This window comes from Gossypium hirsutum, chromosome A10 (assembly GCF_007990345.1).
Source record: "Gossypium hirsutum isolate 1008001.06 chromosome A10, Gossypium_hirsutum_v2.1, whole genome shotgun sequence".
Taxonomy (NCBI): domain Eukaryota; kingdom Viridiplantae; phylum Streptophyta; class Magnoliopsida; order Malvales; family Malvaceae; genus Gossypium; species Gossypium hirsutum.
Window position 1 is genome coordinate 104,903,338 of NC_053433.1, and position 14,837 is coordinate 104,918,174.

The 14,837-nt window shown below is 29.9% G+C and overlaps 2 protein-coding genes and 1 long non-coding RNA gene across 3 annotated transcripts; 1 reads left to right on the top strand and 2 right to left on the bottom strand.

Annotated features, from left to right (window-relative positions):
* Positions 1–588: 588 nt before the first annotated feature.
* LOC121207578 (uncharacterized) lies at positions 589–4,319 on the top strand. Its single transcript, XM_041077907.1, has 5 exons — positions 589–952; positions 1,398–1,459; positions 2,706–2,796; positions 3,273–3,369; positions 3,455–4,319. The coding sequence occupies exons 1-5, from the start codon at positions 759–761 to the stop codon at positions 4,154–4,156; spliced, it is 1,146 nt and encodes a 381-aa protein (XP_040933841.1). The 5' UTR covers positions 589–758; the 3' UTR covers positions 4,157–4,319.
* A 644-nt stretch (positions 4,320–4,963) lies between these two features.
* Positions 4,964–7,667, bottom strand: LOC121203539 (protein TIC 20-I, chloroplastic). Its single transcript, XM_041078584.1, has 4 exons — positions 7,664–7,667; positions 7,120–7,221; positions 5,879–5,941; positions 4,964–5,738 (listed from the first exon to the last, which is right to left on the bottom strand). Exons 1-4 carry the CDS (start codon positions 7,665–7,667, stop codon positions 5,101–5,103), a joined length of 807 nt encoding a protein of 268 aa, XP_040934518.1. The 3' UTR covers positions 4,964–5,100.
* Positions 7,668–10,761: 3,094 nt separating this feature from the next.
* On the bottom strand, positions 10,762–13,787 carry LOC121207579 (uncharacterized). The gene is made up of 3 exons (XR_005902662.1): positions 13,412–13,787; positions 12,113–12,326; positions 10,762–11,225 (listed from the first exon to the last, which is right to left on the bottom strand). It is a non-coding gene; the product is annotated as an uncharacterized lncRNA (long non-coding RNA).
* Between the last annotated feature and the right edge of the window lie 1,050 nt (positions 13,788–14,837).

A 14,837-nucleotide genomic window follows, 5' to 3' on the forward strand; every position in this document is an offset into this window, starting at 1 on the left:
CTTTTACTATCCAACCCAGCTAGGGTTCTTAAACTGGAACCGTTTACACCGTGGAATGATAGGTCAGTTTTCCGTTACAGACTTAACCAAAATGGTAATTAATTACAGGTTTCTTATTTTTTTAAAATTTGATGATTGAATTGTAACATTTCAAAGCTCAATATTTATTCTGTTATTTTAATCAAAGTTGAGTGACTGTCGATATACTTTACCCTAAAAAAATTGTAAAATGTTAAATTACTAAAAACAAACCATTTATATAGGCCCACATGAACTTAACATGTAAATAAAAAAGCTTTCTAAAAAACTAAAAGCCCATTTAGGTATGAATTACAAAAAAAAAAAAGGTTAACATGGATATAAGTTGAAGTTAAGAATTTATTAAAGTAAAAATTAAAATATTAAAGGTTTTAGGAATTTTTAGTATATAAAAAATATATGTAAAAGTTTCTACTATTGGTTAATTCAATGGTAGAAGAATCAATCAATTTTAAAAGCTTAACCCAAATCCCCAAATCCCCAAAGGCCCAGCCCATGTTTTAAGCCCTAATTTGATTTTAATTTCGCTCTCTTGTAAATAAAGTTTCTCCCCAGAAAACTGAAAAATCCCAATTTCAAACGCTCTCCAAAATCCCCCCAATTTCCTCTTCTCTGAAAATTAAAAATAAAATAAAAATTGAAGTGCAGTGCAGTTAAGTTACACACTTCCAATTCATCAAAGAAGAAGACGAGTGAAAACGAAAGGCACATGCTTTAAAATGGCAGCCTCATCGCCATCGGCGTCGAAAAGCACCTCCGACGCAACCACCACCACGACAACTACGACGGCTGCAGCGACGACGCCGCTGCCTCATCCTTCTCCGCCGTTTCAGCGTATGGATACGCTGCCTAAGACACAACGTGGGCTTAATAAGCCTAAATGTATTCAATGTGGCAATGTTGCCCGTTCCAGGTAAAAGGAGAAAATATCTTTCGTTCTCCTTTTATTTCTTTGTTTAAAATTTATCTTCATGTGTAGTTATGGGATTTCGTTCTTTTTTGTTTCATTTCTTTTTGTGGAAAATTTCCCCCCAAAAGAACAAATGTTATAATTATCCAATGAAATAGCAGGATACACTTAGTTCGAATTTAGACTCCAAATTTATTATAATATGGATGTCAATTGTTGTTATCTGGTTTTTGTTTGGTCAAAAGTTCCCGGAAAATATATGCTATAAACCGTGGTAAATTTTGTTAACTCTGTAAATAAGTTTAGATATTTGATTAGTTTAATCCATTTGAGGAAGTTCTAAAAACTTCATTGCTGGTGTTTGAAAACAGTACTTCCTTTTAGTGGTTCATTGAGCTTGAAAAGTTCTCCCATCAAATCAATCTTATTATTTTGATTTCTTTTGCAGGTGCCCCTATCGTTCGTGCAAGAGTTGTTGCTCAAAAGCGCAAAATCCGTGTCATATTCATGGTATGCCGAGCAAACTTGAAAGATGAGAGTTTATTTTGGTTAAATTCTAGTCGTTTTGGTAATCAAATGATATCCCATTTTGTGGTTACTTATAAAGAAGTGGGAGTTTTAATGTGAGTGATATGAACTAAATTTCATGTTGGACATGGCTAGAATGGATTTTATCTTGAAAATGAGTTTTGCTCTGGTTATTGTCTAAAATGTCAGTCATTTTAGTAATAGGGTGATATTTGATTTTGTGGTCACTTACAAAGAAGTGAAAGTTTTAATGTCATTGGGTGATTATAAAGTAAAAATGTATAATTCATGTTGGACATGTTTAGAATGGAATTTATCTTGAAAATGAGCTTAATTTGGTTATTGTTAAATGTCAGTCATTTTGGTAACCGGATGATAACCCTTTTTGTAATTACTTATAAAGAAGAAACTAGAGTTTTAAGGTCAGTGGGTAATATGAAGTAAATTTCATGTTGGACATGATTAGAATGGATATGATCTTGAAAATGGGCTTACTTTGGTTATTGTCAAATGTCAGTCATTTGAGTAACCAGATGATACCTGGATTTGTGGTTACTTATAAAGAAGAGTTTTAAGGTCAGCGGGTGATATTTAAGTAAATTTCATGTTGGACATGTTTACTACGGATATGATCTTGAAAACGAGTCTACTTTGGTTATCGTCAAATGTCAGTTATTTTGGTAACCTGACGATATCTAATTTTGTGGTTACTTATAAAGAAGTGGAAGTTTTAAGGTAAATGGGTGATTTAAAGTAAATTTTATGTTGGCCATAGTTAGAATGGACATCATCTTGAAACAAATTATAAAGATTTCAGGATTCTCGGTAATCGTCTAGTTGATTCACTCCTTTTGGGCATGTTGCGATTCCAGGGGGTGACTTTCACTATTATGAGCTGCTTATTTCACAAGATAAAATGTTTTAATTTTGTTGGAATGGTAATTTATTCTATTGAAAGGTTAACAATATGCTGAGATTAGGTTTAAGTTTGTTCTAAAAGCATGCTTAGTTAAGGTGTTCATTGACCAGATTATGAAACCCGGTCCATAACTTAAAGGAAAATGGGATATTTTTTATGCGGGAATTGTCACTGAAGGGGTTTAGTAGTTTCCTTTGATCGGGATAAAAACGCAGAAATTGTTCTTAATACTTGAGAGTAAATATTGTTAAGGAATGAAGCAATGAACAAAATAAATGACTCAATTCCTGATTTATATTGTAATTGCAGTTTTAAAGTCAAATTCAGCCTTTCTAGAGAAGTCACCAACTTCAAGCACTCCTTCATCAGACCAGAAGTCAACACAGGCGTCTTCTCAAGTGTAAGTTGCAAAAATCAGATGTTCAAAATGTGCATTTCCTTTTGCATTTGAAACCATGAACAAAAGCAGAAAACTACACATCTGTCTGGACAACTTCAGTTTCCATGCGAAACTGTCACTGCAAGGAAGCCTACAGTTCCTGAACTTTGGTATTGCATGCATGTAATGTTCCTTGCAGGAAAACGTGGCTGTGTCATGTTGGTCAAAATGAGCCTAGCTGGAGATATATTTTCATGTTTTATGTATTGCTATTCTACCATCCCAACACTGTTTTGAGAATTTTTAACTAGCATAAGTTCTTAAAACCAACTGATAATTGATTATTTAAGGCCCCTTGGAAATCAAATTGGCTCTAGAATTCCTTTTGTTTCCTATCCATTCAAAACCTTTTCATTTTGTTTTCCTAAAATATTCAGGGTTCCCACTTTGTTTCGTTTGGCTTGTTGCTGATTCCTTCCCTGTTGAATGTTATTCAGGACTCCCTTAAGGGTTCCCTCATTTAAGCAGCTTTCAAATGCTTTTGCACAATTTGACAATCTGCAGGTCCGATCAAAGAAACACCTGACCCGAAAGGTACAAGTTTAGTTCACAGTAAACAGATACTCTTGTTCAAGTTTCTGTTCATTACTATATAAGCCTTAAAGGTATGCTATTTCAGGATGCTATAGCCTTAAACGACTGGAGGTTTTCCAAGTTGAAGAAATTCAAGGATAGAAATATTGAAATTGAAAACGATGCTTTTGATCGGTACATACAAAATATTAGTTTACTTGAGGAAGTCTTTTCTGTAAAATCTATAGATGAAGGATCTGAAGAGGATGAAGGATCTAAGCCTAGCTCAACTTTGAAGGAAGATGAGACTTCGGTGATGATTTCAGGTCTGAAGTTGACACAAAAATCTGATCCGGTGAGAACCGATAATGCCAGAAAGAGGATAAAACAAATTGTTGATCAGGGAATAGAAAAGCTTCATAAAGCTGAAGCAAATGATGGTGCTAATGATCCAGATGACCAAAATAAACTCGACAGTAGGTTGAACAAGGTAAAAAGCTCACGGATTGAAAGAGCTTTAGTTTTAAGTGATATTGTCGACAAGTTGAACAAAGCTCGAAATGAAGAGGATCTAAAATCATGTTTGGAAATGAAAGCGCAGCTTTATAACCAGAGCATTATGTCCACCGATACAGAAATAGAAGATCCCGGAGCATTAAACGAAGAAAGTACAGCGACTACGGTAATTTCCAGGCAAGTAGCATATCATCTATCGCCAAAAATGCTTACACAAATTGAAATTGATCAAGAAACACTCAACAAAATTGAGGCACATTTCACCTCCCAAGAGCAAATTGAAGATTTATAACTGTTAGCTGGATTACGGTGGTGGTTCAAATTCCCCCTCCCCTTTTTTCGGCTTAGTAACAGTGGCTAAAATTTATTGTTGGAAGTTATCCTTTGCTGCATTGGGTTATGGCCTTATTCAAACACAATTTTTTTAGGAAAAATGAAGAATCCTGATTCCATTATAGCTTAGTTGATTTCAGTTACTCGAATGTTAACATAAAAACTCATTACCTGCACTCATTTTGTACAATTTTGTTCTATTCGCTTTATCATCAAGTAGTTTTTCTGTAGGAAAAGACTGATCAGAGCTTTCAGAAGGATAAAAACTACAAAAATGTTATCAAGTTTTAGGAGCCAAATTAACGAATGAAAGTGTAACCGAGCTGAGCCTATATCAAGTTCTTAGTAGGGGCATAGATTTAATATTTCGATCAGGGAGACAAAAGTGCTTAGTTCACAGCAAACTGAAGTTGCCCTAAACTTCAAGTATCTGTGTCCAACACATTTGGGCAGGGTATGAGGATATAATCCCATGAATGTATGTAAAAACTAGCAAAAAAAGCATGGGTGTCAGAAAAATATGTCTCCCACGCTTGGGCAAGATATACTTGCAAATTTTGCAAGTTAGTACTTCTCCACGGACATGCCTGCTTGCATATAGAACATTGAACGGGATGTTAAGAAAAGTGGATTCTGAACTACTTAAAATCACCACTCACCGATCAAGCAATATCCGTAGGAACAACATTACACTAATTCTTATCAAGATCGAAACAGCAGAGATGGGACAATAGGTAGGGCAGGACATGTATGTAAATCCTGCTCATGAAATAACATGCGACTCAAGAATCATGTTATAAAAAGTTTAACCAATCCTCAGAACCTTGTTCTTCCACAACAAGTTTTCCATACAAAAGAACCAACAAAAATTTGAATCCAAAACATTTTCACTACATTCCACCCTTAGTCATATGGAATTTGGATGTATGCAGCATCACAGGCAAAAGGAATGTCAGCATACATACCAGCAAGAGCACACCGAATGCACTCCAAAACAGTAAATAAGTAGGCAAATGCCACAGCTGTCCAAAAGTGCATACCAATCTTACCCCAGTATATTGCAAGTGGCATCCAGCGGCTCACAGTCCCAATCACCTGTAAGGCAATTTCCAATAGCATTCCCATCACCACATGAAATCTGAAAAAGTGAGGCCACTCCTTTCTCCTTACAACTCCAAGATATGCAACAAAGAAATATGCCATCAAGAACCAGCTTGGCAACCTCCCAATTGCACCAAGGAATGGGTACGTCAAAAACTCAAAGTCTTCCAAGAATGGGTGTAAATGATATGCTGTCTCTGCATACATCCATGTTTCATGGAGAGGCATTAAATAAGGGAGACATGCTAAACTCCTCCACCACCATTTAGGCTTCTTAGTCATAGGGGGATAGCGGAAACTGTATGGCACATCCTTTGATGCTCGAGGCACCAAAGAAGAGCTCCTACGCCTACGAAACAAGGGTACTGTAAGAGCCAAACCACCTAAATCCCCACTTAATAGAGGGGTTGATGCAGCAGAAAGGTGCAAGGGAGGCAAACCTATAAATCAAAGATCACAAAATAGACAAATAACAAATCATTTTGAGGCAATTCTGAAGCAAACTAGAATCAACCATACATATATGCCGAGTTTTGTAGGAAAACATTGTTTGGTTTTACCATAAGTGATGATCATGTACCTTTAACTTGCCAGGACTTTGAATCCTGATCTTGCTTCCACGAACTCCGGGTATATAATGCATCTGTTGTAGAAAAACGAGGAATTGATGCAAAAACAGAAGTACATGGAAAAGGCTTAGACAACCTTGAACTCATCGAAACACCCCCAAAGGGCATGCAGGATCCATGCAGAATCATGGCCAGCTACATTTAAGAATAATGTAGGAAATTGATTAATGTCGAGCAAGGGAAAAACAAAATGGCAAATCATCCTGGGAACTAAGCAGGTACTCTGTTTCTCACACTATTACATGCAAACATTTCAGTTTACAAGCTTTTTTTTAAGTTCAGCTGATGCAACAGCAAAACCAGAATTAGTGGGAAAGAGCGCTTACACAATCATGCGACTTTTTCTCCTTATGATTAGAATGATGGAAGCAACAGGCTAATATCAGTGAAACAATAAACCAAGACATCCTAAGAAAGAAAAGATATCTATCTCGCCTATATTATATTTGCCCAAAAATGGGAGGCCCTCTGGCTCACTCTGCCCACATCAAGATTCTTGACACCTCCAACATGAAATTTCAAGTTCCAAAAGAAGGGACAAATGTGCTCTTAATATATGGGCAAGTCCATCTTTTATTTTCTTTACATTTTCGAAGCCTTCGTTATTTGGACTCAAAAGGGAGTGTCAAATATTGGTATTCTATCTTCATATATTTGGTGGATCATACCCCCATATCCGAATGTGTCACACACAGAAAGTGTACTTTAGACCCGAGTAACATGGTTCAAAATATAGGCTAGAAATTACAGCTAGACAGTTTTCTAAAGAGCATCATCAATAAACAATTCCAACATAAATACCTCAAAACCATCAGAAATATTGAGCTTAAAGGAATTGCCGTAACCCACTAATTATTACTAAGTATTTGCTTACTTAAGGCTGTGTTTCCTTCGTTGATAGTCTTGCTATTAGCATATCGATTCCTAAAAGAACAAATAATTAAAAATAAAAACAAAAACTGTACATGTAAATAAAAATTAGAACACTTCTTTAATCATTTTAAAACTTTATAGTTCCAATTTTGAATTATTAAAAAATTTCATATCTTAACCAAACTACACCATTATTCTTGCTTTCTTGGTTCCTAAATTTAAAAAAAAAAACAGTTTAAAAAACAATGAAAGGACTCTGAAAATAATGATAAGAACAGGAAATGAATTGCATAAACTAAACCATACTATTTTGTTTCACCTGATGATTTTCCGAAAGAAAGGCAAACCCACCTGGCGGCGGAACGCGCCCTAGGGGCCCACCGTGCTACGGAGGTCTTTCCTCTACGAGATTGCCCGGCGACTCAAAAGGCAGTTGTTCGAAAGGGATAAAATGAGAGGAGAAAGGGGAGAGAATAATTTGGGGTAATTGGGTTTAGAGGGTTTAGCCGTCTTTTGAAATTAGGATAACTAGCGTTAACCTTACAAATTTTTTGCAATAATTTATTTAATTTAATAATAATCAATTTTAAATTATTATTCTAAGTAATTGTTTTTGGATTAATATTATTAATATATTATTTTTTTAATTATAAAAAAATTAAATTTATTTTAAATGAAACTTTAAAGAGACTTACAAAAGAAATATTTTAATTTTTTTGAAAAATTGTAAACAAATTATGTATAAATTAAAAATATTACTACTAATATTATTATATTTTGTTAATTGTTAAAATTAAATTTATGATAGTTTATAAGAATTACAAACAAATGTAAAATAGTTGTTTCTGTAGATTATGTTTTACACATTGGTCAAAAAAATGCATGTACTAAATTAAAAAAATGTTAAACTCGATAATAAATTAAATATTAAGCCCTTACAAAAAGGTTAGAGTTTAATTAATTAAAAAAATATATTTTATATTTTAATATTGTATGTAGAAAATTCAAAATTAAACTTAATAATTATAACAAATTTTGCAAAAATATGAATTAAATTGACATAGACAAAATACAATATGAAGGAATTAAAAATGACACTATGTTGAATGTGTAGTTAAAACCATTTAAATAACATGATTTAATACTAAAATTAAAATAATTAAGTAATATATTTATTTTTAAATTTTAATTACTAAGATGCAAATTGAGTTTTAGTTTAGTTGGCATCGATATTATTGTTACTATAAGAGTTCGTGGATTTGAGTGCACTGAAACATTTTTATTTTTTATTTAAGGGTTAGGGAAAAATATAAATAATTTTAATTTTTGTATAAAAAAATTTAATTATTAAAATAAATTATTTAAATAATTCAATATCAAATCATTATAAATCACAAAGACCAACAAAATATTTTTTCTTTAAATTAAATCATGATAACATATTAAATGAAATGTTAATTAATACATGCCTTAAACACAACATATAATAGATAGAGAAATCATATATATATATATATATAATATAACATGAAAGAAGAAATCATATATATTATATAAAAGAATGTATGAGAGTATATATAAACACTTTTTTTGAGTTCTAGATAAAATTTTAAAATATCTCCTTTTTAATTATTTATAGTGGTCTCAAATTAAGTTTTAAATATTATTTTGTTGGCATTAATAATAATTTTAAATAATAAAAATTTTTAAAAATCCTGCATTAAGTTATAATTAAAATGTAAAATTAAAATATCAACACAAATCACAAAATAATATAATATTACGTTATAGTCAAATATAATAATATTTTTTTAATTCTTATAAAAATATTTAAAAAACAAAAATTAAATTTTGTATGTACGGTTAAAATACTAAAAATAATTAAATATTAAACTGAAAAATATTTTAAAATTAATCTAAAATCAATTGAGAAATGAAATATAACTTTGAAATAGATTTTAAAATTAAAATATTAAAAAAAAATCAAAACGATGCATTAAAAAAAGAGAGAGATATTAAAATACAATAATTTTTGTAAATAAAATGTTTAAAGTTGCAAATATGTTATCAAAACATTTTTTTAACCCAAAAAATATTATCAAAATATTTTTAAAATGTATTTAAAATGTTTATAAAACCATAAAAAATTAAAAAGAATATTTAAGATATTATTAAAATCCGTATTAACGTAATTTATAAGAATCTTAATTTTTAAATTAAATAATGTTTTAAACTAATATAACTACTATTGCAAAAGCAAAATAAAAATAGAAACAATTTAAAATTTTACAAATTTAAGAATAGTTTTGAGAAGAATATTTTTTAATAACATATTTAAATACTTAAAAATTTTAAAATTATTATATTGTTTCTATAACAGGTTTTTAAACCAATCAAAATATTGTTATAAATTTAAAATCAAAATAAATAAATCAAAATAATTAAGAATATCACTAAACCCATACAATCATAAAATTTGTTCATATTATTTATAAAATTTATTGAAAATATAAAATAATTTAATATGTTTTAATTTACACGATGCATCGCACCAATTAAAAAAACTTAATTGTATATATAAAACAATAAATTTATAATATTTTAAACATATTAAAAATAATACAAAATAAAATTTCTTTTTTTCTTTTTTTTCTCTCTCCTTTCCTTTATTTCCTTTTTTTTTATTATTATTTCTCTCCCCTTCCCTCACCTAAAATCCGAACACAACTAGACATTCTCTTTTTTTTAAAGATAAGGGTATTTAATTTGCAAACATAAACCGTGATTGAAATAGTGCTTGAAATTGTGGTCATAATTTCAACTATAAAATTAAAAGTGTGTAAAAGTAAAGATGAATACCAAGATTATTTACTCAATTCAACCTCAATCTACATTTGCAAGGGTCTTGCCCAGAACTCATTAATTATTTAAGTCCTAACACTGGTCTAGAACTCACCAATTTAACAACCTCACTATTGTACAAAGAGTATATCATTCTTCCATTAAGTTTCTCCCTCAAAATATTAGTTTTGCAACTCAAGAGACTCCCTCGATTGCTTTCAAAAATAATCACATATACGTTTCTAACTTGAACAAATTTATGCTCTCTCAAGTTCTAAGTCTCTCAATTTCAACTTTGAGTTCTATCTTGTCCAAATATCTTCAAAATAAATAGTCTAGTGCTTTTGTTTTAAAATATGCCAACTTTGAAAATAGACAAAATTTATAAGTAATATGTTTTGTTATATATATAAAATTATATATATAATTCAATATATAACATATTTATATTAATTATAAATTAACCATGATTTGTTATTATTGACCATTAAAAGAGATGAAAAAATGAAAATTGAATAGTGTCAGGTATTAATTAAATTTTGAATAGTATTGAATAGCGATTATAATAATGAAAAAGAGCATTACCCCCTCAATTTTGGTGTACTCAATTAGGTAAAAATAACTGTTTGAGGGATTAAATTAATGAGAATATATTATTAAGAGTTACTTAATTACATTTTAAAAAATAATTTTTTTGGTAATTATTTTATTTTTTTTATTCTTCATACATGTTTTATGGTCTATATTTAGAGTTTATAATTGCCACTTTTAATAATATCGTGTTTAATGTTTAAATATTTAACTTTTAAGTTTAGTTGAAGAAATTTTTATACACAAATTTAAATTAAATAATCTTTCTTTTTTAAAAGGAAAATTAAATAATCTTTATCATTCTATTAAAAATTGTTTTTTTTAAAGCAAGACTTTATTATTTGATTTTATTCCTAAATAGGCTATTATTTCAAGTGAAATATTGATATATGTTAAAGAGTTATTAAGATATAAATTAAAGATTTATTGATATATGTTCAATCTGGACATTAGAGATTTGAATCTGCACATAAACAGATTCATAATTACTTATACATCACATTACATTCAAAAGGGACGAGCAACAGACTTGAATCTGCACATAAACAGATTCATAATTATTTATACATCACATTACATTCAAAGGGAAAAGACCCAACCTCGACTCTGGTGCCAACATATAAATTATAGCCATCCAACGAATAGCTTGTTGGCATTATTCATATAGTTAATATATATAAGGGGGATAAACTTAATGGTAGATATTAAAAAACTAAACTAGTTTTATGTAATTACCACCATCATGACTGAAATTGTAATTCACAGCATCCGTCCATCCAGCACCATCGGGTAAAAAGATGTCGGCAGTTGGGGTATTGCAAGTTTTACTCCCCACCCAATTGGGGCAGTCGAAAGGTTTTTTTTCTTTATAACAGAAACGAATCTCCAGCAGCTGATTTTTACTGTTACATACAATTTGAGGCCGTTTATAGTCTTTGCGCTGCAGATTTTTCAGAATGTCGCCCACTTTGCTACGACGTTCAAATCCCAAATCTGGTTGGAGGCCCAAAAACCAAACCTCTAATCACTGATCTCCTTTAATTTGAGAGTCAACCATCAAAATAGTTACTTTTACTTAATTCGGGTTATATTTTAATAACTTATATTTAAAATAGTCACTTATATAATCGTGGTATAATATTTTAGTCACTGAGCTGTTAATTGCCGTTAACAGTGTAGTGGTAAGCTGACATGACACGTTAAATCACCATTTTAAATGAAAATTTTATATTAAATTCTATAATTGGTCCTTATATTATTTTCATTTTAAGCAATTTAATTTTTTTCTTTTATATTATTTTAACTTTTTTTTCATTCTCTTTTGCTTCTCCCTCTATTTTTCTCCCTTTATTTCTTTTAACGTAGTTTTTCTATGTTTTTCATTTGTTAAAACTAATCCACAAGCTTGTCTCACTCGAAAAAATTAAATTGTTCAAAAAAATAAAAAAAAAATTTAAGGACTAATTTTAACAAATGGAAAACATTAAAAAAAACTACGTTAAAAGAAATAGAAAAGGGAAGAAAATAGAGGAAGAAGCATAAGAGAATGTAAACTAAAGAAAAAAAAAGAAAGTTAAAAAATATAAAAAAAATTAAATTGCTTAAAACGAAAAAAATATGAGGATCGATTATATAAATTAACCTAAAATTTTTGTTTGAAATGATGATTTAACGTACCACACTAGCTTACCGTTTTACTGTTAATAACAATTAACGGCTCAGTGACTAAAATATTACAACGCGATTACGTAAATGACTAAAACGTAACATTTCAAACATAAGTGACTAAAATTTAACCTAATGTAAACAAAAATAATTATTTTTAGAATTTACCCTTAATGGAAATGAAACATTGTGTATGGTAACTGGTAAGTAATTACCTTGTTTTAAATTCTCGAATCGTTTTAGTAGTTTCAAGGGAACACTGAAATAGTCAGAAGGCTTGTTGGGGTAATCCGAACACATTCCATGTTGTTTCCATTAGTATTTCCAAAATTCCAAATTATCCTCTTCTCTTCTTGCTTGCCTTGCATAAAGATTTGGCCAATCACTGATCAATAATTCTTTTTGCGATGTGCTCTTCTTCAACATTTCCTACGAGTTTAATTATGAAATAATAAAAAAAGTCAAATAGGATGCATGTGATTTATAATTAGACTTGATTATGGATCAAGTTAATATTATATTTTAGATTCAGACCTAGTCCAACCTGAAAATAAATTTAACATTTTGTTCAAGTTCGATTCAGATAGAAAATGCTAAACTTGACCCTGACCTGAATGGCTTGTATTAATTTTTTTTATATTATTTATTTTATATAAAATTAAATTTAAAAAATATAATACATAAAATACACTAAAAATATTAAAATAAATATTTCCCAACAAATTAAAAATACATTAAATAAAGTCTTTATACTAAAATAACACTAAGTTAGTTGCAACTTAACAAGCAAATGTCTTTAAAATAATAGCAAAATTAACAATAAAATAAGAGTTATATAATATCCAAACAAAAACAAGATAATAGTATCAAAACAGCAACAAAATGACAGCAAAATGGTAGTAGAGAATTTTTTTAGGAAGATTCAAGTCAGGCCAAGCTCGAGTAAAAAATCTTAATTGAGGTCCGCCTTGTTTAGAAAATGAGTCTTATTTTTTTGTCCAATCCCATTTTTCGGACTTATATTTTTGCACAAACATTCTCACTTTTCGAGTAAATCGGTCCATAAATAGGTCTATTTATTATTCAACAAAAATATAAAACGCACGAATTGTCAATCTAAGCTATAAGTGTTGGTTTATGAGTTTGAGTGAATTGCCTACTTGTAGTGTGCATAATAGTAATTTGCTATTATCGAGGGTGTAAGGACGAATCTAAAATTATTTTTAGGATAATCGAAACTGATTATAAATTTGTAAGAGTTCAAAATATAATTTTATCATGTATTAATTTATTAGTAGGGTTAATTTTTTCCTTTATAGGAAGACCAAAGTGAAATTTTATTATAAATTAATTATAAATTTTAAACGTTTTGAAGGGCCTGCATAACATTTTTTACTATTTTTGGACCCCTACTCCCCCCTTAAATTCGTCCTTTGAGTTGCAAAAAGTTATATTCTGTATCTGACACTCGTGTGTAAAACATAAAGAAATTGAAAGCAAAATGGGTTGCTTACCACAACTTCATTTGCTGAAGTAGGTTTGGTGTTGGTGCATGTTAGATCATCACAGTACGGAGGCACCGGCGTATCCTTATTATATTGTGGCCATAAACCATGGATGGTAAACCTCACTTCGGGTCTCCCTTCACACTTCTTTCCCGGAGGAGGATATAAACAAGCAGATGGTCCCCATTGCAGACTGTATTTGTAGAAATCCAAGGGTTTCAGGTCCTCGTCTGAAACTACCAAGCTTACTCCGGCTAACACTACAGCTACCACCAATATTTGCGTCTTTTGCATTTTCTCTACTTTTTCTAATTACGACTTCTCAAGTTTTTTCTTCTTGTATTAGTTTCGTATTCATGCAAGGGTTTTTATAGGAAACTTGGAATTTTTGTCTTGTTATGCAATCATGCTTCGGATTTGGCTTTGTTGAATGCTACTTTTCTTTTTCTTTTTCTTTTTTTAAATAACGGAATTAATTGAGGAGATAGAGCCAAATATGTTTATTTTCTTCGCAAGTTGAAAAAGACACCCCATTTTTTTTTAAAAAAAATCTTACTACAATACTAATATTTAATATGTCAAAAAATTTCTCTAAAATAATTCGATATTCAATTGAGCTTTCAACTGAAAATAGTACTGAATTGAAATCTTAATTGAAAAAAAGCAATCAATTAAGCTATCAAAAAATCAATTTCCATATAATCTTTTACCACCATTTAAGTTAATCACGTTGTTCATTAAGATTGTGTCATGGGACGAAATTAAGTATTTTTTTAAAATATTTAAAAAATTCATAAAAAATTTATAATTTTCACAAAATTAAAAAAATATATATATTTTTTTTTGGTAAAGAGAAAATGAACAAAATCAACTATATAAAACAGACATTTCCTTTCTCCCCATGTAGTAACTCAATAACTTCCTTGGGAGCCTCATTAAAAACTTGTAGACTTAATTTCCAACTCAGACTGAGTTTGACGAGGCGATCTGCCACCAAATTCCGATTTTTAGAAATATGATTAATCTTCCACTATCCTTCTGCTCTCATGATACGCTGCACCCTTCTAAGAACAGTAACCCCGGAATCCTCCAAGTTTAAATTATAAAGAAATTGTCTAAAAAACTCTAAAAACCTGGTAACACTTTCATTTATTGGTGCAATTAAAAATAATAAATATTTAATAAAACATATATTTAATTAAAATTGTACAATTTTTTTATATAAATTCAAATTGTTATATTTTAATAATTTACTAAAACTAAAAGAAAAGTTAATAATTAAAAATAGCAACTTTAACTCAAATTAGTTGAAAATATTCAAAGCTTAATATAAATCTGCAACATAAACAGATCCATAATTATTTAAATGTTACATTACATTCAAAAGTAAGAGGAAAAGGGATATAACCCTAAACCTTATGTCAACATAACTTAG